This window comes from Hippocampus zosterae, chromosome 20 (genome assembly GCF_025434085.1).
Source record: "Hippocampus zosterae strain Florida chromosome 20, ASM2543408v3, whole genome shotgun sequence".
NCBI lineage: Eukaryota > Metazoa > Chordata > Actinopteri > Syngnathiformes > Syngnathidae > Hippocampus > Hippocampus zosterae.
This window is the reverse complement of record NC_067470.1, coordinates 4,798,616-4,821,693: the sequence shown is the minus strand read 5'-3', so window position 1 is coordinate 4,821,693 and position 23,078 is coordinate 4,798,616. Positions and strand designations below refer to the sequence as shown.

At 43.9% G+C, this 23,078-nt stretch overlaps 3 protein-coding genes across 4 annotated transcripts in view; 2 read left to right on the top strand and 1 right to left on the bottom strand.

Moving 5' to 3' along the window:
- Positions 1 to 23,078, top strand: part of LOC127593357 (leukocyte elastase inhibitor-like) — a 281,443-nt gene that overhangs the window by 78,598 nt on the left and 179,767 nt on the right. The window lies entirely within an intron of this gene.
- Positions 1 to 23,078, bottom strand: part of LOC127593348 (WD repeat-containing protein 37-like) — a 217,927-nt gene that overhangs the window by 93,462 nt on the left and 101,387 nt on the right. The window lies entirely within an intron of this gene.
- adarb2 (adenosine deaminase RNA specific B2 (inactive)) overlaps positions 1 to 23,078 on the top strand; it is a 127,608-nt gene that overhangs the window by 20,458 nt on the left and 84,072 nt on the right. Inside the window, exons 2-3 of one of the 2 annotated variants that reach the window (XM_052054726.1) lie at positions 2,943 to 3,052; positions 4,014 to 4,200. In XM_052054726.1, the coding sequence (XP_051910686.1) occupies positions 4,158 to 4,200 (43 nt within the window). In that variant the 5' untranslated portion in view covers positions 2,943 to 3,052; positions 4,014 to 4,157. Of the gene's footprint in view, positions 1 to 2,942; positions 3,053 to 4,013; positions 4,201 to 18,958; positions 19,416 to 23,078 lie in introns of those variants that run through there. The other variant, XM_052054725.1, reaches the window with a different exon arrangement.

Below are 23,078 nucleotides of genomic sequence, written 5' to 3'. Positions count from 1 at the left end.
TGATGACACAGAGTCGGTGCCTATCTTAATCATGCTGAACAGCGGGATGTGCCTCGGAGCCCCGCTACGTTAATGACGGCAACGGTGGGAACGAGGAATGTGACAGAAGGGGCTGGCTGAGAACCCCAGGCCCTACACCACGGGCCGGGGTTATTATTTGCAATTACCCTGATTACTGAGCCCTTCATTTGAAAGACGAAGGTGAAACTCATTTATTCCTGCTATTTTTACCAATCAGCGCATTCGGTTTGCTTTTAATCGATTTAGAAAAATCACTTTCCAGAAACGACTTTTCCTGTACTGAATGGGCCTGACTTTCTCAGCGCAAAGTATTTTAGTGAGTCACAGCCAGGCCCTTTTTACATTATTTCAAAGCGTTGCCCGAGTTATGCCATCTTTGAAAGTCATATACCAAGTAGTTATTGCGAATACTCCGTGCTTGGTCAGACAAATATAGCTGCCTGGGAACGCTACAATCATATCACTGCTTTACAATTTATTAAGCACCGACAAATAGTCCAAACCGGGCAAACGGCTGTTCCCCAGGAGCAGGAATGACAAAGCAAGTACAGGAGCAAATTAGTCGTACCTCACTCTTTTCCCAGCGTGCTAAAATTGCTGGTGGCGATCCAAGCCACACGTAGAAATGAAGTCAGAAAATCTCTCTTTTATGGAGATACCCTGATGGGGAAGCGCTTTAGTTTAAAACATTCAGCTCTACAATAGTTGTTTTAATCCAAACATGAATGACGTGCTGTAATTTAAGATCATATCGCACGAGGGTGAAACCTATGGTGAGAAATCCTTTCTTTGGTTAGCATAAACAAGACACGTTGGCGACACGTTCCCAGCCAAACGAGAACTAAGATAAGAGCTGCCGCTTCATCGAAGTGAATCACGCCGAGAGGTGTTTCTAATCATTTGCTTCTCTCATCGCAGCAAATAACGACATGGGATGGAGCAACTCAAAGAAAACAAATGGAAACCTCTGTATGATTTGTGTTCTATTAAATGGAGCACAATGATCATTTGGTACACAATTAGCATCCAGGAGAGAATCCAGGGGGCAGACAACTATAAAATATTGTTGCCAGTCGTATCTTTCGGTTGCACACCAGAAGCTCAGGACAAGCGCAGCACCACGGTGCAAGTACAAGAATCATGTCCGGTTACAGGCCACGTTGTGTATGTTGCTATCATCTTTGCTGAATACAGTCTGACAACCTCCAAATAAAGTTCCAGTTGACTTGTGTGACCCAATAAACTGATTGCTAAAATCTCCAAACAGAAAACGGCAACATCTGATTCAAACACGTTCGGCCTCGTTCCCATGATACAACCCGGTCATGAACTTGTCGGTATCTTTTGGCCCACAGACGGCAACGTGATTGAAATCTCACATTTGGATATCCTCTGTACCTTACGAGACGAGCAATTGCAAACGTCACCTTTTATCCCCTCATTTAAAATTCCTCACGTGTAGCTCAATGATTATTTTACAAATGCCGCCTTCAACCTCCCGTCGCCTTATTAGCATGAAACTGCACCGAGCCGCTGCCTTCTCTTTTGTGCCGCTGTAATTAAATTCTTAATTTTTGGTTGGTGAGGAATACTGATATGACCGCGCGGACCTACTATCACAGGATGTACATTGTTGTGGGAGGAGGAGGTGAGAGCCGTTCCCGAAAAACAAGAATGGCGAGCCAGTCCAGTTAGCATACAGTAGACGGGTACTAAATGAAAGGAGACTTGGGCAAGGTCACTTCTGATTGTGTTCGATCTATCCCGTAAAATATTCTGTCTATGGAAAGTCTGATATGGCGTGTGGAAGCTGCGATACTAGCAAGCTTCAGTAAAACAGCAAAAGCTTCACATTCATTCATTCATCTTCTGTACCGCTTGATCCTCACTAGGGTCGCGGGGGCTGGTGCCCATCCCAGCCGTCTCCGGGCAGTAGGCGGGGGACATCCTGAATCGGTTGCCAGCCAATCGCAGGGCACACAGAAACAGACAACCATTCGCACTCACACTCACACCGTGGGACAATTTAGAGTGTTCAATCAGCCTGCCATGCATATTTATGGAATGTGGGAGGAAACCGGAGCACCCGGAGAAAACCCACACAGGCCCGGGGAGAACATGCAAACTCCACACAGGGAGGCCGCAGCTGGATTCGAACCCGGTACCTCTGCACTGTGAAGCCGACGTGCTAACCACTGGACTACCGGGCCACCCCAAAAGCATCACAGTGTTTATTTATTGATTTGAATTTTTGATCCCATTGGACTTCTGACTTGTTAACCAGAAAATAGTTTACTCTTGATCCTTTGACTCTTTTTGGGTCATTTAATTGGTTTGTTTTCGCTTATACGGTGACTTTTTTGAGCAGTCTCATGTGACTCATACAAATTGCTATTATTCTCTCGGATCAAAAGGGGTCTTATCCCATTTGTTCTGTTTAAAGGGACTCCAATTGCCCGCCCTGAAGGAAGGGCCTCAATGCAGTGATTTAATTGTTGATTTTATTTGGGGGGGGTGAAAGTGACGATGGCAACAAAGAAATGCTCGTCATCAAACGAAAGCAGCGCTAAGTTATTTCTACACATGAATCCTAATTAATACTGAAGGGTTCATTTCTGCTTTTATGACACTAATAATGTTAAAATTGGACTTCGGCCGCTGTGCACACAATAAACATTTTACGATACGGTACCGTTAGACTGTGAGAAAAATTCCCCCTAGATTTGATCATCATAATTTCAAGTTGGAAAAAAAAACCTGATGGTTATGACTCCCTTCATATTGAATGACGATGTGCATATATTCTTTTGGTATTTGTCCAGATGATTCCGACAGCATAGTGACTAAGCGCACGTTCACCTTGGCTGTTTTCCCCGGCTGTGCATAACACTTGGCTAAATGGCTGTTCCGTTGTTCAACAGTTCATTTCCCCCGCCTGCGGTCCAGCATGTATCCTTGGATTTAAACTGGTGCTTACTCAAACAGAGCAGCGAGCAGAGAGCATCGCTAAATCCCTCATAACCTTGTCAAGGTGAGCTTTAAAGATAACAAGATTTTGCTGTGATAGTGACAACAGATAAGAAATACACATTTTATAATCAAATATTGATTTTTTTTTCCACCCTCCCTCCCCCTTCTTGTTTTCAACAAACTGATTTGCTCAACTGTCAAAATTATATTTTAAAGAGCAGGATGTGGAAGGACGATATGACAAAATTAAAACAAAGCGACACTATTTTTTTTTCATTTTTTGAAATCTCATGTCTCCAAATGAAATGACAAAACGCAGTGGTGAGCATACCCACAAAATCGATATTGTGTTAAAACTGCGGAATGCATATTGACTAAGAAGACATTAGTTTAATGTCAAACTGTGTTTGGGAAAGGTCATGTGGGAGATATGAGCAAATATTTCTGATGGTGTTTGATTGATTTTCCATGATCACTTTCAAAACGCGTCATCATTATTGAATGTCTCTCCAGCGCTGATAGTTCTTACCTTCAATCTTTGAAAACAAATATGTATAGATCTGATATTTTTGGCATTTTCATATAAATGAGTAAAAATGCCTCTGTGCTGCCGGATCAAAAGTTCACTCCTAGAATCTGTAAGTCGGCCTCGCTGTCTGCAACACTCAGAGCCAAATCTAATTATAGTCGTAAATGTGCTTTTAAATGGCAGTCGGGGTGTTTGATTGTCGCTACAATTTTCCTTTCTGGCTTATCACCCGAGAGCCTTTTGTTTGAAAAAGAAAACTAAACCAAAAAGAAAAAAAAACCCGTACCCATTTCCAAATAAGAGATATGACTATCAGACAGTGAAACCATAAATTGCCCAGTATCTTGACGTATTTGATCACATTTAAATGTCCGCGCATGCTGTCGTAACCTGCCCATGACAGCTGTTGAGGAAATATATACACTGACGTACACCCACACTCATTTCCACCTCCCGCCTCCGTTGCTAAGATTGATTTACCTTTGTGTCCCAGGTCTATCGTTATCTGCGGCCTCTCAGGCAGACCTACCATGATAGCTCAGGGAAAGTGGGACAGGGGTGGCAGCAGGAACCTAATGGGCAAGAGCTTCTTATCAGCGATGGAGAGATCAATCATTCTTTTGCTGAGAGAAGGAGGATGGTGGAAGACACAGAAGCCTTCGGCCTATTTCCTGCCCGAGGTAAGCAGTTTTGCGTGCTGTAAGAGGGGAGTATAAAAGCCTTTATAGATTTAAAAAAAATGTTTTGCCATAAATGTTTGTTTACCTTATTAAAATGACCCGATTTCAAAGTGGTCGTTATTTGACCAGGCCCCAAAATATAACTTCCGAACATGATCATGGCTGCGATGTTCAAAGTAAAACAACGTTGAAGAGGCCGCCCATGCACCTTGTGACCGAAAATGTCTAAATTGTTTGGGCCGAAGCTCCCAAATCGCTCTCGCCGACTGATCTGAAAGTTCAGATTTAACATCACGACAAGCACACCGAGTTTCAGTAAAATAAAAATCTGCTTGGTTAAACCCACAGGGGTGTCTTGCCATGGAACGAACCAAAGATCAATAATTGACCGTTTGCCTGACATGTTCCGCCCTTTGCCTGTAGTTTCAAGAAACAGTTTTTAAGGGGCGTCTCCAAAAGAGTCAAATAAGGGTACAGGCAGCCTGAGATTTGTTGAGCAGCTCAACAAATCTGGAGGGAGTTCAGGCCAGAATTTGTCTTCCCCCCCCTCCCCTTTTAAAACGAAGGAGCCAAGGTGGTCGTGGTATTTAATCAGGACGCCTCCTTCCCGTACCGACCGGACCGAGAACCTGCTGGAGGGATTATACAGCTCATAGGGCCTGAGAATGCCCCAGGCTTTCCTTGGAGGGCTGTAATATGAGGAAAGAGGATGTCTGGGTTATCTTGCCTTGCGGCCATGTTTTTCCATGACCTGTTGCTGCTGGATAGATGTTGTAAAGCAAATGTTTTCAACACCGTTGATAGATTCAATCTTTCTCATAATGTTTGAGTGATGTGTTTCAATACCACGTGACTTATTAACGCTCACAGTGTAAAACTCAAGAGCCCCAATTTCGCACGAGGATCATTTCGTGAACAACTGAGATCGTCATTTCAAATAAGCTACTTTGTTCCTGCTGATTTCATGTACGCTAAATAAGATCGTAGCATGGCCTAATGTTGTTTCTCGGCTTTCTGTGGCAAGCAGCTGTTTATGGGAGTCGACAAACATTACTTTGCTGCAAGAGTCGGAGCCAAATGTGGTAGGACGCAAGACCCGAGGGTGATTTGTTTAACTTTGAAAGGTTCTTTGGTTTGTGTTTGACTCGCTGGGAGCCAAACAGCAGTGGATCATCTCGCGTGTTCTCTCAAGTGGGTAGGAAAGCTCAAAGGAAGCCCGGGTGACAGGCGTTGGGTACGGTGGAAAAAAATTAATCCCACCGGGGACTAGATGGCAGTTCTCCTATACACGGCATTCCTCTTATGAACAGATTACATGTTGTTGTTGTTGTTTTTTGTTTTAGCTAATGACTCTGCGCAACTCTCTCAGGAGCTTGATGTTGTTCCCTTACCAATTGAAAATAAGAGTGTGATGTATCTCATAATAATCGTGCGAGTGTGCTTTTAGTTCTCTAAAGTGGAGATCTTTGTCGCGCATTGTGAAAGAACAAACTAAAAAGCGATTAAGGCGAAAAACAAGAAACTAAATGGTGAGCATCTGATTGTGAGCGAGTTAAAAAGAAGCATTCGGGACTGTCCAATGTATTGCCCGCCCGCTCTGCTGGAATCGACTTTTCCGTGTGGGGTTCGTGCTCAGGAGAGAGCAGATGCCTTCAGTCCTCATCCATCCCTCCTAATCCCACCTAAGCACCTAACCAAAGAAGCGCAGTGGAGCTCACTTTGGTCTGTTGGGAGTTCAAAGCCATTTCAGCAAAAAAATAAGAGAAGTCCTGGATGGATGGATGGAAGGAAAGAAGATGTCACAAGTAGCGAGAGATCAACGTGAGTCGAGGTCTTTGTTCTGCTATACTTTGTAGCCAGCATCAAAGACTTCTCAAAAAAAAAAAAGACCATAGAAGATGATTTGGCAAAAAGCTGGATATTAGTCAACATGAAACAAGAAGGTATATCCAGGCCGCATCATCATCATCATCATCATCTGAGCTGCAGCCCCTTGGACTCAGAATGTGTCATTACGACATGATGATGCCACTATTTTGTTGGCCCTCAAAAATTGTGAGACTGACCTGAAACCTCACTTGCTTTGATTTCCCTTTTCACGGCGGTGTGTTGCCAGTCCTTTCAAATAGAATTTGAGGAGTTGCAGTAATGGAAAACATTGTTACATTTCCAGTTCCTTGTTAGTTTGATGTCCACCTGTTGGACTGTTGATAAATGTACGAACGAACGGAACAATGTACTGTGACGAGATCCAACACAAAAAAGGTTGAGAAAATGCTCCCATTACTAATATCTTAAACAGAACTTGATTCCAGTCAGACATTTTGGCACTTCATTTTGACTTGAATGACATTTTGTGTGTCATTTGTCCAAATCTGGCAATATTGCATGTTCATTCATCTTCCGAGCCGCTTGATCCTCATTAGGGTCGCGGGGGGTGCTGGAGCCTATCCCAGCAGTCTTCGGGCAGTAGGCAGGGACACCCTGAATCGGTTGCCAGCCAATCGCAGGGCACACAGAAACGAACAACCATTCGCACTCACACTCACACCTAGGGACAATTTAGAGTGTTCAATCAGCCTGCCATGCATATTTTTGGAATGTGGGAGGAAACCGGAGCACCCGGAGAAAACCCACGCAGGCCCGGGGAGAACATGCAAACTCCACACAGGGAGGCCGGAGCTGTAATCGAACCCGGTACCTCTGCACTGTGAAGCCGACGTGCTAACCACTGGACTACCGGGCCGCCCAATATTGCATGTTATATTTGCATTTACATTTTTCTTTTGGCAAATAAATGGCAACCTGCAATTTGGAAATGAGTCAATCAGGAAATGTACCTTTTCCTGATTGGGGTGCGGGGATTGTGATAGAAGCCCAAATACATGACCTCAACTCAATTCAGCAATCGAGAATCCGTTTCTTGGCTTGAACCTCAGCTGTTGAGGCCTTTATCCCAGAGGAAAAGGTTGTCTGCCGACGGCACTGTCTGGACTCACTCATTAAACGGAATCCTTCTCTCTAGTAACCTGGCCATTTCCTGCCCCCGCTATCCCTTTGAAGAGGTGGACCTGATCTCAGGCCTGGAACACGGTCTATCTGGGTTGGACTGATAATGAGTGAGAAACATTCGCAAAGTTCACACCGGTGAGCAGAGAAGAGATGCCAATTGAATATAGTCGCCGAATTGCTCGTAATGAGGAAAATGACTCGTCATGCGTTACAAGGGTGATTCCGAATCGCCTCTTTAAGGGCTCTGAAAAAGGTATGGAGCAGCCAAAAAATCAGGTGGCAATGAAGTGTGTTGTTCAGTTTGTAAGTAGACAGATGAAAAAAAATAGATTTGAAACAGAGGTTTTCCATAGACATTAACTTCTATATCAGGTTTTTACGACGGTTATTCCTGGGCTGGATGCCTACTCACGCGTTTACTTTTTTTCCCCATGTTTTGTTCGTGTGAGAAAGCTTCATGGCGCTCTTTGTCGTTTCACCCTCCTGAAAGAATCGAGACAAATTCAGACTTACCTGCACTGTTTGTACAAGGACTCACAGTCGCGCAAACCTCATCCCAGAGGGAATGTGTGGGTAAAGCAAAATCAAAAAAACAAAAACTGCCTTATTGCTTTCCAGAGATCAAGCCTACAACATTCAGCCTTCCATATGGAGATCATACACAAACACAAAGTGCGCTCCGGGAGAAAAATTTCGACGCCAAAACCACTTCAAACAACCGAGAGCAATCGGTGTTGAACATGAACTTGGAACACACGAGATGATCACGATGAAAGTCATCGCCCGAAAATGTTTGAAATCTAAAAGATGCACAGGGGAAGCGATTGCAAAAGGTTCCCCAAATAGAAATGTGGTCCTAGATCCGAGGTAGATGTTGCAAAACGAGTCTTTCCTGGCTGTGTTCCACAACGCGCTTGTCTTAAATGTCAAACAAGGACCAAACTAGCCCGCGCGGCTTTGCACTTTGATTAAAGCTAAGTGAGCACACAGCGTAATCCTTGAATCCGTTTTAGTCTCGCTAGGATTGAAGTGAGAATGATTTTTCCTCAGTGGTGACGTTTGCAGCTTTCTCACTCGTTCCTCGTTTTGTGAAAAAATGTCAATGTTTATTCCCCTCATTCCTTGCTTCATTTTTTTTTTCTCGACGCGTACCTGACGAGACAACCGCTGTTCAATAAGCAGCTCATGTCAGCGCAGCGAGATTTTACACAATATCGCCCGCTACTAATAAATGCAGCAACAGGGTCATGTTTACAGGTGCTCCATAACCCTTGTTGTCTCTCTCTCGGGATAGAAGTGTCGCCAGGCCATTACAGTAGCACCTCACTGTGTATTAGTGGCACTCTCTCCCTGCAGATACGTCGTACTAATTACTCTGCGGTGCTAACGTGACAGGACAGCTAACAGGGAAGGTTCAAAGAAGGAAAGCGAAGCTGCTCATCGGCTCCCGAGTGTGATTTATGATGTCCCACTGGGGGGTGTGGGGGGGCTGACTATCGAGTGTGCGTCTGAATGTGTTTATGTTGAAGTTTTAAATGTTGACAAGGAATGTAAAAACTTGACTGGAGTCATTTAGCGACCCGCTTGAGTGAGACGTAATTAATTGCAACATGTTGAACTAGCAAAGCAAGGGACGCGTTTCCCTTTCATATTTAACAGCCCGATCCGCTCATGATGTGTCACGTCTGTCAGGCCCAGATCTGAGTCGTCTCCGTACGTGTGCTTACGTGTGCGAATGGGTCAACGGAGAGAGATTTGCTTCAGTCAACACTAGATTGGTGGGAGTTAATTTGCTGTACTTGAAATGTACACTTCACGGTTATGTCATAGCTTCAATCGCCACATCAACTAAAGCAGAGCTTATACGCAAGTCGTTCAGTGGATTTCTGTGGGACTATCCTGTTCACGAACCAAATTATTTTAAGTTCATGAGTGAGTCATGTGGCGGCACACTGGTTAGCACGTCTGCTTCACGGTGCAGAGGTACAAGGTCCCATTCCTGCGCGGAGTTTGCATGTTCTCCCCGTCACTGCGTGGGTTTTCTCCGGGTACTCCGATTTCTTCCCCCATTCCAAAAACATGCATGGCAGGTTAATGGACCACTCGAAATTGTCCCATAAGTGTCATTGTGAGTGCGGATGGTTGTTTGTCTGTGTGTGCCGTGCGATTGGCTGGCAACCAGTTCTGGGTGTCCCCTGCCTACTGCCCGAAGACAACTGGGAGAGTCCGGCACGCCCGCGACAATTGTGAGGAGAAGCGGATCAGAAAATGGATGCACGGGATGGAAATGAGTGATGCCCTTGATCTTGTCTGTCTTTTAAAAAATATGTTTTCAAAATAATGCAAGTACATAATATAATTTTAATTATAGTGTGTGCAAGTAAGTAAATAACAGAAAAAAGTGAGTTTGGACATTTGCCTGGAGAGCTTTGTCGTTTTTAATGGGGAACCATTTTTTTTCACTTGATTGTAGGCTTCTACTCAGTGAATAATTGAAGCTCTTGTGATGAATCCACTGACAAAAAGCTCGGCTGAGATATAATGTCTCTGAAGGTAATGTGAGCCCTCCAGAAAGACGAATGTGAAGGTTTAGGTTTGTCACATGATTTTCCCAGAAGAAATTCCATCACACAAGCGTCATAAATCTTACTGGCAGGGCGAGAGGTACGAGTTCATCATAGAAGTCTTTGGAGTCGACATTTACAGTTCAGCTGTCCGTTAACCAGAGAAGCTATCGTACATGAAAACCACGTGCATATCCCTCCGCCAAGTTCGAATGGGTCCAGTGTATAATCCTGCTTGATAGTCTTCAAGCTACTTAGCGGGTTTGCTGTGAGTTAAAGGCTCCCATGCTGTCACTTGTACATGTAGCTTCTTGCAGCGTTTTGAGTGGATGTGAGATTATAGCATTAAGCATACAAAAAATCCTTCCTGTGTATGCTAGAATATACGAAGCAAGACGGGCAGAAGGTGCACTTTAGTTTATTGATGCAGATACAGGATTGCACTTTGGGCATCTGTGTATTGCTTCACACCATACAAAACACGGCCACAATCAATTCCACAATTAGCTAGCTCAATATTTTAATTAAAAAAAAAAAAGAGTTGCCTTTGAAGAAATCAATTTTAACTAAAGAGGCAAAAGAGAATTCCCTTGACAGTTTACCATCCCTCGGCTCTGTCAAGTCAAAGACATGCTGCTGCTGTTGGGTCTTTTATATTTGTCTCACTGCAGTGTTGTTTTGTTGTTGTTTTGAATTTGATGACGAGCATAGCATAAATTTCATTTTGATGACTGTAACTGTGTCCGTGTTACACGTTGTGGATTTTAAAATCAGATAAATATTGGGTATACAGTGGCGGAATGCGTGTTGTTTGGTCTTCATTGTCTTTGTGCCAACTTTTGGCCAGCTGAGTACTTTTGCTGTCATCAAATGACTTGCATTATGGTGATGCTTGCCACAGTCAGTATGACAAGAATAACAAGTTTGCCTAAATGTGTAGTTCATTTAAGGGAAACAATCTTTAAAATAGGGCAAAGGACAAGCATTGCACATTATGACTGATGCTTGTGTCTGAAAAGAGGCTGGCTCGATTTTAGTTCCATGTAAAATGTTAACTACCGCCATCTACTGGTCATATGAAGGAGTTGTTGAGTCATATCACATTACTGGTCACCTATTAACTACATTTTATATATATATATATATTATATATATATCCCTGTCCTTGTAAATTGGCCCTATTTAATGCCCAACATGGAGAAAAACGGAGTCAGAAACAGCAGAATTGAGCAAATGATTGCCAGAATATCTTTTCATTGTGGCCCCTTGATCCCCAGGGAGCACGCCTGCTCGCCCTCATCAGAGTCCCACAGAGACCCCTCTGTCAATCATGCAAGAATCCGCCGCTGATTGGATCAAAAATTGATTACACGCCATTCACCCTGCGTTGTCATTGGAGGGGAGAATGCCGGCACGGTGACTCAGTGGGGCCTTGTAATCAAGAACAATGCGGTGCCGGGGGTGCGATTGAAGTCGAAATCGGCCTTGTCCCCGGCACATACAAACGTGTTTTGTTTTTGTTTTTTAAATCAAGAATGCTGGCAAGTGAGTTCCAATCAATCGTTTGATTTATTGGCAAATCTTGAGTGGGAAAGCCCTGCATGAATTATCTCCAGCTTGATGCAGTGTGCAGTAAACAAGATGAGTTTGAAGTGATTTGGCCTTGATTACACCAGCGCAGTGGGTCTGAAATAAAACACGGAATGTATGAGCGATTTTCGGATTTCAATTTCTCAAAAATGTCAGAATCTCACTGAACTATTCACCTTAAGTATGTCTGTGTTTTATGTTATGTGTTGTGTTTATTATTTTACCTTATGTTAACTGTTTTGTAAAGCGCTTTGTTACAGCTACCGCTGTTGTGAAAGCGCTATATAAATCAGCATGTATTGTATTGTATTGTATTGTATTGTATTGTATTAAGTGAGAAACCAATAATGATTGTGAATCAGTTTCCAGGTCATTTTTTTTCCTGTCACCTTAGAAGGTATCAATATGAATGAAAATATTCACAGGTTCATAGCATTTCCATATATATCAATGGGGAAAGATGATTTGAGCTACCAAATTTGATTTTGCATGTTTTCGCTGTGGTTTGGAGTGATAGTCGTTTTTTTTTGTAAACATTTTTGTTGTTTGAGCAGACGTGATCACGTTCCCATCATCAATCAATTACGTTGAATTTGTATTGAAAGCCCATATCAGATCGGTTTATTCATGCTGCGCTCCCATTGGTAAATTACATATCAGCTTTTTATTCACATGTGCAAGATTCCAGTTTGAATATATTCAATTTTTTTTCTATTTCCGCTGCCACGACGCACATCTTCATGGTCACACTTGACACAGAACAGTCGAAACCCAGACAACACGTTCAATATCAGCTATGACAGTGCGAGTCAATTTTAAAAATTTAATGACGCACAACTGATTCAGCAGAGGGATGTTTTAATGATGAACATTCCTGCAGCCATCTGTTGGTATACTAATGAAATAGCCGGTGAGCTGGATGACCTCTCGCCGTCCATGCTCAGCATATGCCGGGCCACTCGAATCTCAAGCACAACCGCTTTTCTCCAGCGGTGACGATCAGCGGCCCACCATGATGATCAAAACCTCATCTGTTACTTTCATAAATCCCACACCATTGGATTCTGGAGGATTTGCAAAACAGAACAGCACCATATGCTGCCATTCGGCACGCACACGGTCCCGTGAACAAAGACAGGGGAAATTAATTAAAACGGCGCCTTGCAAATATCACATAGGGACAACTGTGCCTCCCTCTCTGATCTTTGCGTTCATTCCAAGAGGTATTAGATGGCTCTGAAGCAGCAAACCACAAGGGCCCGGGAAAAAAAAAAATCCAGTGCACCCGAGCTAGAAAATTACCCCGCATGGCGAGATTAACGAACTGCTCGCCGTGAGAAGCGACAATGTTGCTCTTCGTGCTTCCTGCCATTCGCACAACTGCGACTCTGTAATACATCAAACAAGACTTAAAGTAATTCAGGAAAGCTTTAAAGTGCTAATGAGCTGGATGTTAGTGATGTCGTAAAGTGTGTGCGGAAGGGGAGGGCCGCTTTGACTTGACGCCACGGCTTTAGTGGCGTGTGAGAGATGAATGGAGGCTCCCTGAGATGCAGGAGCACCAAATCGAGGCACTTTCCAGGATTAATGTTGCCTTGGAAAAGAGGCAATTAATCGGTGTTCCCCAAATGAGATGCAGCTGAGTTTCAAGGCCTTGAGAATCTTTTGGAATCTAATTGTCTGTCCCGGGGGCCGAAACGTTTGCGCTAAAATTAGACAAGTATGCATTTTACAAGTGGCCCAAAGCACATTTGTCAATCAGCCACTCGTGACGGGTCAAATATTATTTTGTCTTACGATTTTCGATTACAGAATTCCCAAGATGCAGTTCTGAGGTGCGAAACACTTAATGTCCTTGTCCTCCTCTGGGTTGTCTCATGTGAATTTACAAGCAATATTGACAAGAAAAGGAGCGTTAAACCCACAGCAGAGGGTTGGCGTGCTGTTTTTGAATTACATAAGTCAAATTGCTCTGCCAGATGTCAGGAGAGCAACCTTACCTGTCTTGAGCCCCCAGACTCCATACCCCCCACCCCTCCTCCCCTCCTGTTCCTCGATGCAGAATTCATTTTAATCAGACCTGGCACAACCAGCTTATGTAGCTTCAGGGACCTCCTCGCGATTTGTCTGTACAGATCTCCTTGCACCTGAAAACGCAGCTCAAAGGGAAAAGACGACGGCATGTCGAGCAAAAGAGCAATGAGATACAATACAAAGAACTGGAAGAATAACTCTTAAAAATTAAATCCAGAGATGATCATTTCGGTGAGTGATGGTTGTCTATCTGTGCCCTGCGAACGACAGGTCTCCAGTTCTAATACGTAGCAAAATACAACGGAACCCCCTGTCGACCGACGGACAGTCCAGGCGTATACACGGCCATTTTCTGGCATTGTCCAAGAAAGGCAGACAAATCAGCAGGCGGTGCGTGGAACGTCTGCTTTTTTGTCTTCTGCCGTTACAAGTCAATCAAAAGTGTTGAAGTCAAAGTCACATGATCAACAACTGCAAATACGCTTTGAAGTGCAAAGAAAAACCACGGCGGATATGCCCTTGGTGATTTTTAAGAGCGTTGTCGTTCATCTGCGTTTTGAATGAGGTTTCTGAATCAGGCATTGAATAATACCATTTGGAGAACTCTCGTCTTTGCAAAACACAGATCGAATTTACTTTTATTCTATTCATTTTCTCCTTTCCTGTCTTTCACTGATAAGCCCCCCCACACCCCCCTCCTCGTCCCCACCGAGCACAATGGCTCTATTGTGCGGAACCACGGGGCTGATAATGTTATGTGACATTAAGGGCAAGATGTTAGCTTCTATTCACAGAGACATTTAGATTGGAATTCAGCCTAGCAAATGGCACATTCCAAAATTAAGAAATCCAATATAAGACGTCGCCGCAAATACAAACAATCAAAAATAAATGTATTAAGACGAATAATGTCGTGATGTGAAGCGGGCAAGATGATCTCACCGAAATGCAGAGGCACATATGAAGACTTCCGCCTCTCGTATGCTAATTTGAAATCCACCCAGCTAATTTATCCGCGGAAACGCTCAAAAATCCCACTTTCATTCAACTCCCCTTAAAGAACTCATTTGTTTCGTCTCTCTTATGTATAATGACATTCATATTATCCCGAAATGCTGACCCAGGGGAAAAAAGGGGGGGCTATTTCAGAGCTGTCACTGCATCATCTTTATCTTCACTCTCCAAATGTTGGGGTCAGCCATGACTGACGCCGGGTAGACAATTCTCCCAAAGACTTAATGTGATTAATGGTTGTCAATTAAGAAGGCTAGAAGGAAGGTTGCAGAGAGGAGAAACCCCCCCCCCCCCCCCAAAAAAAAAAAGATTGCAGCCAGAGGAAAGTGTTGCAATAGATATTTCCCCCCCGACCACTGCTATGACACACACTAAAAATGAAGTCTTCAATGTCACTTTCAAAGTTTTCATTTGGGAATGTGAACTTTAGCGGTCACAGTTATGGATGCAAACATTTGTCAAGTTGCTCAAATCAAGAAACTGTGAACACTTCTGACATTGTTACAATCATTTTTTTTCTTTTATTAACACCTTTTTCCTATTTTCAACCAAGTTTGCGGTCACTTGAAAACATCACCAGTAAACTTCACCCACAAATTAACATTGGAAACCACATCTTGCTTTAAGTAAGTGCAATTGGACTAAAATACTGTTTAGCATTTTGTAACAAATTGGAGACGCTCGGCAATCAGTACCAGCGTCGTTGCGGGCCTTTGAAAATCTGCCTTGACTGAAGCTGTATGGTAGCTTTTTTGTCAGTCTCTTACGGTCGTTTGTTGTGCACCTTACAGAAAACCGCAAGACAGATTTGGAAACTATTTCGATTACTGAGGAGTGTTCATTTTTTTTCATTTCGAACTTTTTCCAGTTTTCCTCTCGTCTCGCGTGTTTGTGTTGACTCCCGGCTCTCTGTTTCGTGCCTCCTGTGCTTCTTCAACCGTTTCTCCATTTTTGTGTTCTGCCGACGTACATCTTTGGATTTATGTGGATTTGAGCTGCAGGTGTGGCCAGTCTTGCATGCTGGAGTCTGTCACCCACAATTACTTACCGTTAAACAACCTTGGTGGCATGTTAACATCAGGAAAAAGTCCTCCGGTGTATTCCAAACTGCACTTGCACACAGAGCGTATACTCACAGCCCACAGCATCGTTGAATGAGGTTGAAATTGCCTATACAAAGACAACATTGCCATTTTTAGCAACAGTGTGACGGAGGTAGTCAAAAATGTTTGACATTCATTCATTCATCTTCCGAGCCGCTTGATCCTCACTAGGGTCGCGGGGGGTGCTGGAGCCTATCCCAGCCGTCTTCGGGCAGTAGGCGGGGGACACCCTGAATCGGTTGCCAGCCAATTGCAGGGCACACAGAAACGAACAACCATTCGCACTCACACTCACACCTAGGGACAATTTTTTTAGAGTGTTCAATCAGCCTGCCACGCATGTTTTTGGAATGTGGGAGGAAACCGGAGCACCCGGAGAAAACCCACGCAGGCCCGGGGAGAACATGCAAACTCCACAGAGGGAGGCCGGAGCTGGAATCGAACCCGGTACCTCTGCACTGTGAAGCCGACGTGCTAACCACTGGACTACCGGGCCGCCCATGTTTGACATTTTGATTGTATTTTACGGTGGTGCGCCGGGATCCTACTGAGAGGTTAAAAAAAAAAAAACTGCAAGAACTATGATGACAAAAAAAATAACCATATCCAACATTGTTGTGCATTAAATTTAACATAAAAATTCAATCAATATTTTGGCATGTCCACACGGTCATTATGAGCAGTAAAATGTGATTGTGAAAGCGTTTGTATCGGTCTCTGAAATCATATATCTTGTGTCAGATATTTCTATCATCCAATCTGATCTTCCAAGTTTGTATTGATTTATTTATTTTGGGACAACTTTTTTTTATTTATCTTACCAGATTAGTAAATCGGAGCCTGTGAAAAGGCACGGACGGTGGCTGCCAGTCTTAGACTGTTGCCGTTGCGTTTCGTTTGCTGTGGTGTCCGAAGAGCAACAAAGTGACTGTGTCGGGGAGATGAAGGCACGCGTTTCTCCCAGTTGCCCGTCTGAACACATGATAAGACGACAGCCAACTAATCCCCTCCACCAACACCACCACCAAAGCTCCACCTTTGGAAAAAGCAAACTAAAAGCTTAAAGTCAATATAGTCCCAAAGACTAATGGGCGGGGGGGGGGGGGCTCCCAGGCTTCCATCTCTCCAACCTGGCTGCAAAGGTTGATAAGGCGAGTAAATCCATCGAGTTCAGATATGACTGTATTCTCTCATATTTGTCATATATTTTGAAGACGGTGTAGGGTGCGAGGACTTTATTTTGCTGTTAAAGCGTACAAACAGAACAATGTTGAACCCTCGAAGACCGTACTAGTATTTTAACAGAAACATTGTGTCTGTCTGAGTCTTAAAAGATTTATTTTTTCAAAAAAACAAAAAAAAAGAATAAATAAATAAACTCCAAAGACAATTTGCAGCCAATGAATGTGTCAGAGTGGCGCAGCGATTGGTCCCCTTATCGTAGATGGCAGGTGGCTGATTCGATGAAGGGAAAGAAGGAGAGTTGTCACTGCGCGTTTGGTGTAATCTCAGTTTTACATCTCTTCAATCCGTAGATATGACATCAAGCGAAAAAGGCTCACAACAAATACGCGGACGTGCCTGGATTTGCAGGGCTTCACGCCGACAAACATCGGTACCCTCCATCGCATGCATTACGAAGCAGAAATTAGCATATTTTTAAAATAGGAAGAAAAAAAACCCCAAAGCTTGATTGATGTACGTCAGATGAGATGGAGGGATGGGGGGGGGGGGGGGGGTTATATTTCCACTGCCAAAAACATCAGGTCAGAGTCCTGGCGTTTGAAGCATATGTGTCTGTTTTACCGAGATATAGCATCCTCGGATTTTCATTTATTTATTTATTTTTATCTCTCACACGTGTGCACGTCCCGTATTTTATGCTCATGTCATTGTTTGATCAACATGTGGCACATTGTAAAAAAATGGGAGTCTAAGGTTCTCTGGGCACTTTGCACCAGTGTAAGAACTACTGACCTTTTGGTATTGTGTTTGGATGTGTGTGTAACCTGCCCCACCGAGCCTGTTTTCCGTTATCTATGTGCGCTCCAGGCCCCTGCCAGCACACCTTCATTACTGCCCCAGATAGTGGCATTGGCAACTTGTCACTTGTATTGATTTCTCTTAAACTGCAATTTACATGGATATTTGTGGGCGTCCTGAGGGCAGGCGACAGGCAGGCACACGGTCCCCGACACCCTCGCTCTCCTCGATCTTCTGCCCGAAGGCCCAGGTGGAAATGTTTCCATCCAATAACAGTGCCCCAAAGTGACTTTGGATTCTGACATCAACAAACATGTTGTGCTGTTATTTCTGCATGTTATTTCTCTCTCTCTCTCTCTCTCTTTGTGTTATTGTTCAGTTTGACCATGAATGCTCGATGAACATAAATTAGATGCAGCTCGCATATTTAGACTGCTGTACATAAAAACATGTAAATAACATTTTATTTTGATGAGGTTTGGACAGGAAAAAAAAAAAAAACGACCTACCGTGATGTCTGAGAACATGTCCGCTTGGTACCAGAGCGCTTTCACTCCACACCCACCTGACCTAACGCATTCGAGAAACTAAAACAATAACCTCCAGCTAGGCTGGCCACAAATGCTTTCTGAAAGCCCCGACACTCCACTTTCACACAACAATGCCAAAATGTCACAATCTTCAAAGTTTGCAGCCGTTAAACACAGTCTACTCTGTCAGTGGAGTTTTGCCCTGCAACCTCAAGCTTGCATTCAAACACCCGAACGATCCCAACTAACGACGTGTATTTACTCTCGCCACCTGAATGCTTGAAAGGTGGACAAAAAAAGACATTTTTTGTTTTATCCATTTGATTATCCGCCCATTCAGCCTATCCCAGCTGACTTCGGGTGGAAAGCAGACTCCCTGTACACCCTGAACTGGTCGCTAGCCAGTCGCGGGGCACATCTAGAGACAAACGACCATTCACACCCGTATGCCCTCCGTCAGTGAGGGGGAACCACCATCACATGCCCGCACACAAGTCCGCCAAATGTATCACTACACCATCAGCAACTTGGATTGGATTATTAGACGTTAAAATAAATACATAAATATACTATTGAGGAATATTTTGCAATCGGGTGTTGCTTTTCAGTTACCCTGTACATACAAACAAGTAACTTGTGACCGTTTCAAGAACAATTTCCACATTGCGGAAGTCATGCTCAATTATCCATCAATGGACAACTGGCAAATGATGACGAGTGATAAACCAGCCTGCTACTATATTACCTCTGCCAAGGTGACGTCACAGCTGAACTTCCCGAGGCACAATGAAGGTCCTCTCTGCGGAAGAAACAAAAGTGTAAACAACCCAAGTATGAAGCAAAATGCCACAAGTATCACAAACAAAGGCGCGGGTGAAGAAGAGAGGGCGGGGGGGGGGGGGGTGCGCCAGTTTATGAGTGGAGCTTTGTGATGTGATGTCACACCTCCCAGACAGCCGCGATTGGACTCTAATTAGAAAGCTGGCTGAGGAACAGATAGGCGTCACGCGTGTCCTGCTTGATTGAATCCCAAAGTAGCTGACGCCTAAATTTCCCACAGAGGCAGAGAGCACCGAGCACCCGCAATAGTGATGCTGAGCGCAGAGAAAACCGTCTCCTTCAGTCGCGGAGTTCCAGCCAGAAGCTTGCGATAATAGGAGCTGCTAAAAACAACGCGCCCTCCTCTTTTTTTTCTTTTTTTTTGCCAGTGAGGAGGGGCAAATAAAGGAAGCGAAAGAGTCGCAAGTCGCAAGTTATTCCGACGAGTCGTTCCAAAGGGCAGATGGCGTCCGTACTTGGGAACAGCGGCCGCGCGTCGGGGGCTCAAGGTGGCCAGGTTAAATGCAAGCTGAAAAGGAGGAGGAGGAGGAGATCAAAGCGAAAAGGTAAAGAAAGCCACAACTTTTCCTCGCACGTTTTGACCGCTTTTTTTTTTGTTTTGTTTTAACGAGCCGGTGGAGGTCGCGCGCACCTTGGCGAGTCATTGGAGCGCAGCAGCCCGGTGACCGCGCGCGGATTCGCCATCCCCGTTACCTCGTTTGCCTTGGTGAAAGTTGGAATCAAATACATTGGCCAAATATGAGAAACAACATGCTGATAATTGTCTAGGCGGAGTAGTCTGATCACTCCGGGGTTTTCAACTGCGTTTATTTTCTTCAACTCCGAAGTTCGAGTTTCAATCCCTGCAACGATGAACGGCTTGATGTTTTAACTCTTCCTTCCGAGTGTTTTTATTGTTATTAGTTCTCTCTTTTATTGTTGAAGTCGAAATGGCTCCTCTACTTTTTGAGGCAGTCAAAATGAACCACTTGTTACCCATGCACATGAGGTTTCTTTCCAGTACTGCTAAATGAGTTTTGTTTAGCGAATAATCCCAATTAAAAATGTGCACAAATAATTGGAACTAACCTCTAGATGAAGTCCTATTCAAATCTGAAGCAAATTTGAGTGACCCCTGCAAGATTAAAAAATTAAAAGACAAAAGTGTGGTTAAAAAAAAAAATCAAGCGTGGATTTTGGCTTGGGTTTCTTTGCACCTGTGATTTGCAGTTAGTCTCTTTTGAAAAATATAAAATAAAAATGAATGTTTAACATGCACACTATTGTGTTAGCTGTGTATTAGCAACCCTAAATTAAAAACAAACAAACTGTAGAATGGAATAAAGTGAAAATGTGTGCTGAGTGTAAGAAACTATAGTATATAGTTTATATTTATATAGCATATATATTTTTTTGCAACCTGCAGTGGCTTAGTCTACAGTGGTCGTTGTCATTTCATTATCTGGAAAAAAAAGGTATATTTTTAGGGAACATGAAACGTTTTCCTTTAAGGCGTTCTCCAACAAAAATCACAAAATCCAACAAGCTTTTGTAGCATGCTGTGAAATAGCGTTGCCATAGGATAAGTAGTCATTTCCACCCTGCGGTTTAAGGTGCTCACAAGGGGGGGGGGGGGGGGGGGGGTCAAAATGACTATTTTAAGGAGCACGAGAAACTGTGTGTATTCACCATTAGTCACCATAGTGTCACACATTGCAAAATGTCAGCCCTTGTAAAAAGATTCCGCCGCAAATGAACCAAATTACGTCGGCTAATTAGTTGAAACTCATCACCATTCACAAAAACTCAAACCATTTCCGCCGCTATTAAATGATACTTTCAGTGGATATTCATATTGTTCACAGTTTAATTCACCGCTCTCTTTTTTTTATGCTTTCCAAATTTTCAAGTCCTCCTACCCGAGGCAAATGGAGAGAACGCCTTCGAGTGTGTTGACATATCAGAATGCAGCAGAATGTGAAACGAGCTTTCATAAACACTTAGTACATGCCATCAAACTGCAAACACATAACAGCGCCTCATTTCCGTCACCTCTTTGTTTTTAATAGCCCAAGTAATTGAGACAAGGGAGACAATATATTAAAATATAGCACCGAGGCAACTGTATTTACATAATGGAAATGACAGAATCGGTTCCAGAACATTAAGCATTGCCTATGAATATCACACAAAGCGTGCCCATTAGCTGACAGGCCTTCCGAGCGTGTTTTCCGACCGCTAATTTATCAGCACTGCTGATTCATTCTGATAACACGGGACATTAGGGCCCAGTTCAGGCATCCGTTGAAAATGAAGTGTGTCTTTGCAAAGTGAAGATAGCCGCTGACTCCTCAAAAGCTTGCGGGAGGTGGCAAAATCGGTGCGGTCCATTTTCTTTTGCAATGACGACTTTCGGTTATCCGGCTGGCAAAATTAAAAGGGCGATGCAATTAATTCTCGCAACCGTTGAGTTTGACTCCAAAAAGCCCGATTGAGCAATTTTGTTTTGTGTCTGACTGCGTGTAGATAAAATACCAAGTGATCATAATCTTGTGATTTCATGCCATTTTTATTTGTGCACCTTGAGTCAAATGAGTAAATAAGTAAATAAATAGCCCTCAAGGGTTACCGCGAGGCATTTGAGGCGTAATCCTTTCAAAAGGCTGCAGATTATTTCCGAGATGGGCTCACGTAAACCGACAGCAAGTGTGATTTCGAGAGGTTGGGAATGATTCCTAACCTCCGGCTGCCTTTGTCCACGTGTTCACTCCTTTTTCTCCAGCCAGTTTGACGGATTGAAAAGCGGAGCTACGGTCACAATTGTCGCCCGTCTCCACTTCCCCTTCGATAACCAAGCAAAAGCCTACCTACCTACCCGCTCGCTACTCTTCGTTGGCTGTTAAACTGCAGCTGGCAGCGCGGCGCCGTGGAGATGCATTTGCCGACCCTTAAAGCTGCACGTCAGTTTTCGGTGTTCGACCAGAATGATTTATTGACACGCTGTATCCAGTATGTGCCTGTTAATTAATCACGCTGCTGGGATTTACGGATGCGCCCCTCTCCAACGACTCTGCCATATTTCTGTCACCGATATAGCATCTATGACAGACTGGTGATATACAGGAACATCTGGGGGGGAAAAAAGCGCCGCACTGCCTGTTATAGCACAAACCAGGTTGACTGCCTGCCAAATCCCGTCTGTCAATCTTTTCCATCAGTATGACATGGCCCCGCTCCCCTTCCCCCTCCCACCCGTCTCCTTTTATCTGTGGCATATGGACCACATATTTGTTGGTCTTTTATCCGTAATGTGAGTTTGAGGATCAAACGGGAGGCACCGTAAAGATTTATAGGCTGACGTGGTTCTTTAAAAGCCAGACTCATCGCCCTGCACCTCGTACAGTACAGTAGATCATCATCTCATCAACACTGCCTCGTTAGGGGGATGCGGTGGTTGTGGTGAGGGGAGCCGGAGCCGGGCAGACGCTGCGTTTGGGGGACATAATTCATGTTGCAATTATTGTTTACATTCGGCCTCCGAACGAGGGTCGGCAGAGGGGTCGAGTGGAGGACGGCAGTGTGTGGGCCGGAGCTGAGCGAGAGTATATGGGGGTCAGCGCTCTCTCAAGAGGGGCTCCAGCCAGAGCCATTAGCCGAGGCGAGTGGCCTCATTCACTCTCTCACACACAGGAGTTACTAACATATGGAACCAAAATTAACACACATATTGGGTTATTTTGAAAAAAAAAAAAGCCAATATGATTTTTTAAAAATTATGTAATGTATTGAAATGATGTCACAACCTTGCCTCGAAACTGTTTTAGAATTGTGTGGGGGAAAAAAAAATGTCTCTTTTTTTTTTTAATTCAGCGTGCGGGCTGCATTTGGTGTTCGCTGATGCTTCCGTTGTATGATTATTTTCATGGGAAGCTCCTGTTTGTTCAAAGCTGCGCGCAAACTGCCATGAATAGCTTGCTTTCATATGCCGTGCATTGCAAGGAACCGCATGGTGTCTGCTGAGGACTAAATGACTGCCTTGATAAATCGCTTGAAATGTCATTTGTGATAAGAATAAATAAAGATAGTCTCAAAGCCAGATAGCATGGCGCTTCAGAGTTCATTGAGAAAAAGCCTCCACTCCATTTACAATACTCTAAATGAGGCCTGCGAGTCCAAGAGGGGAAAGAGGCGCCGTGCGTTTATGACTCTGCTGCTGCCAAAATAAAATA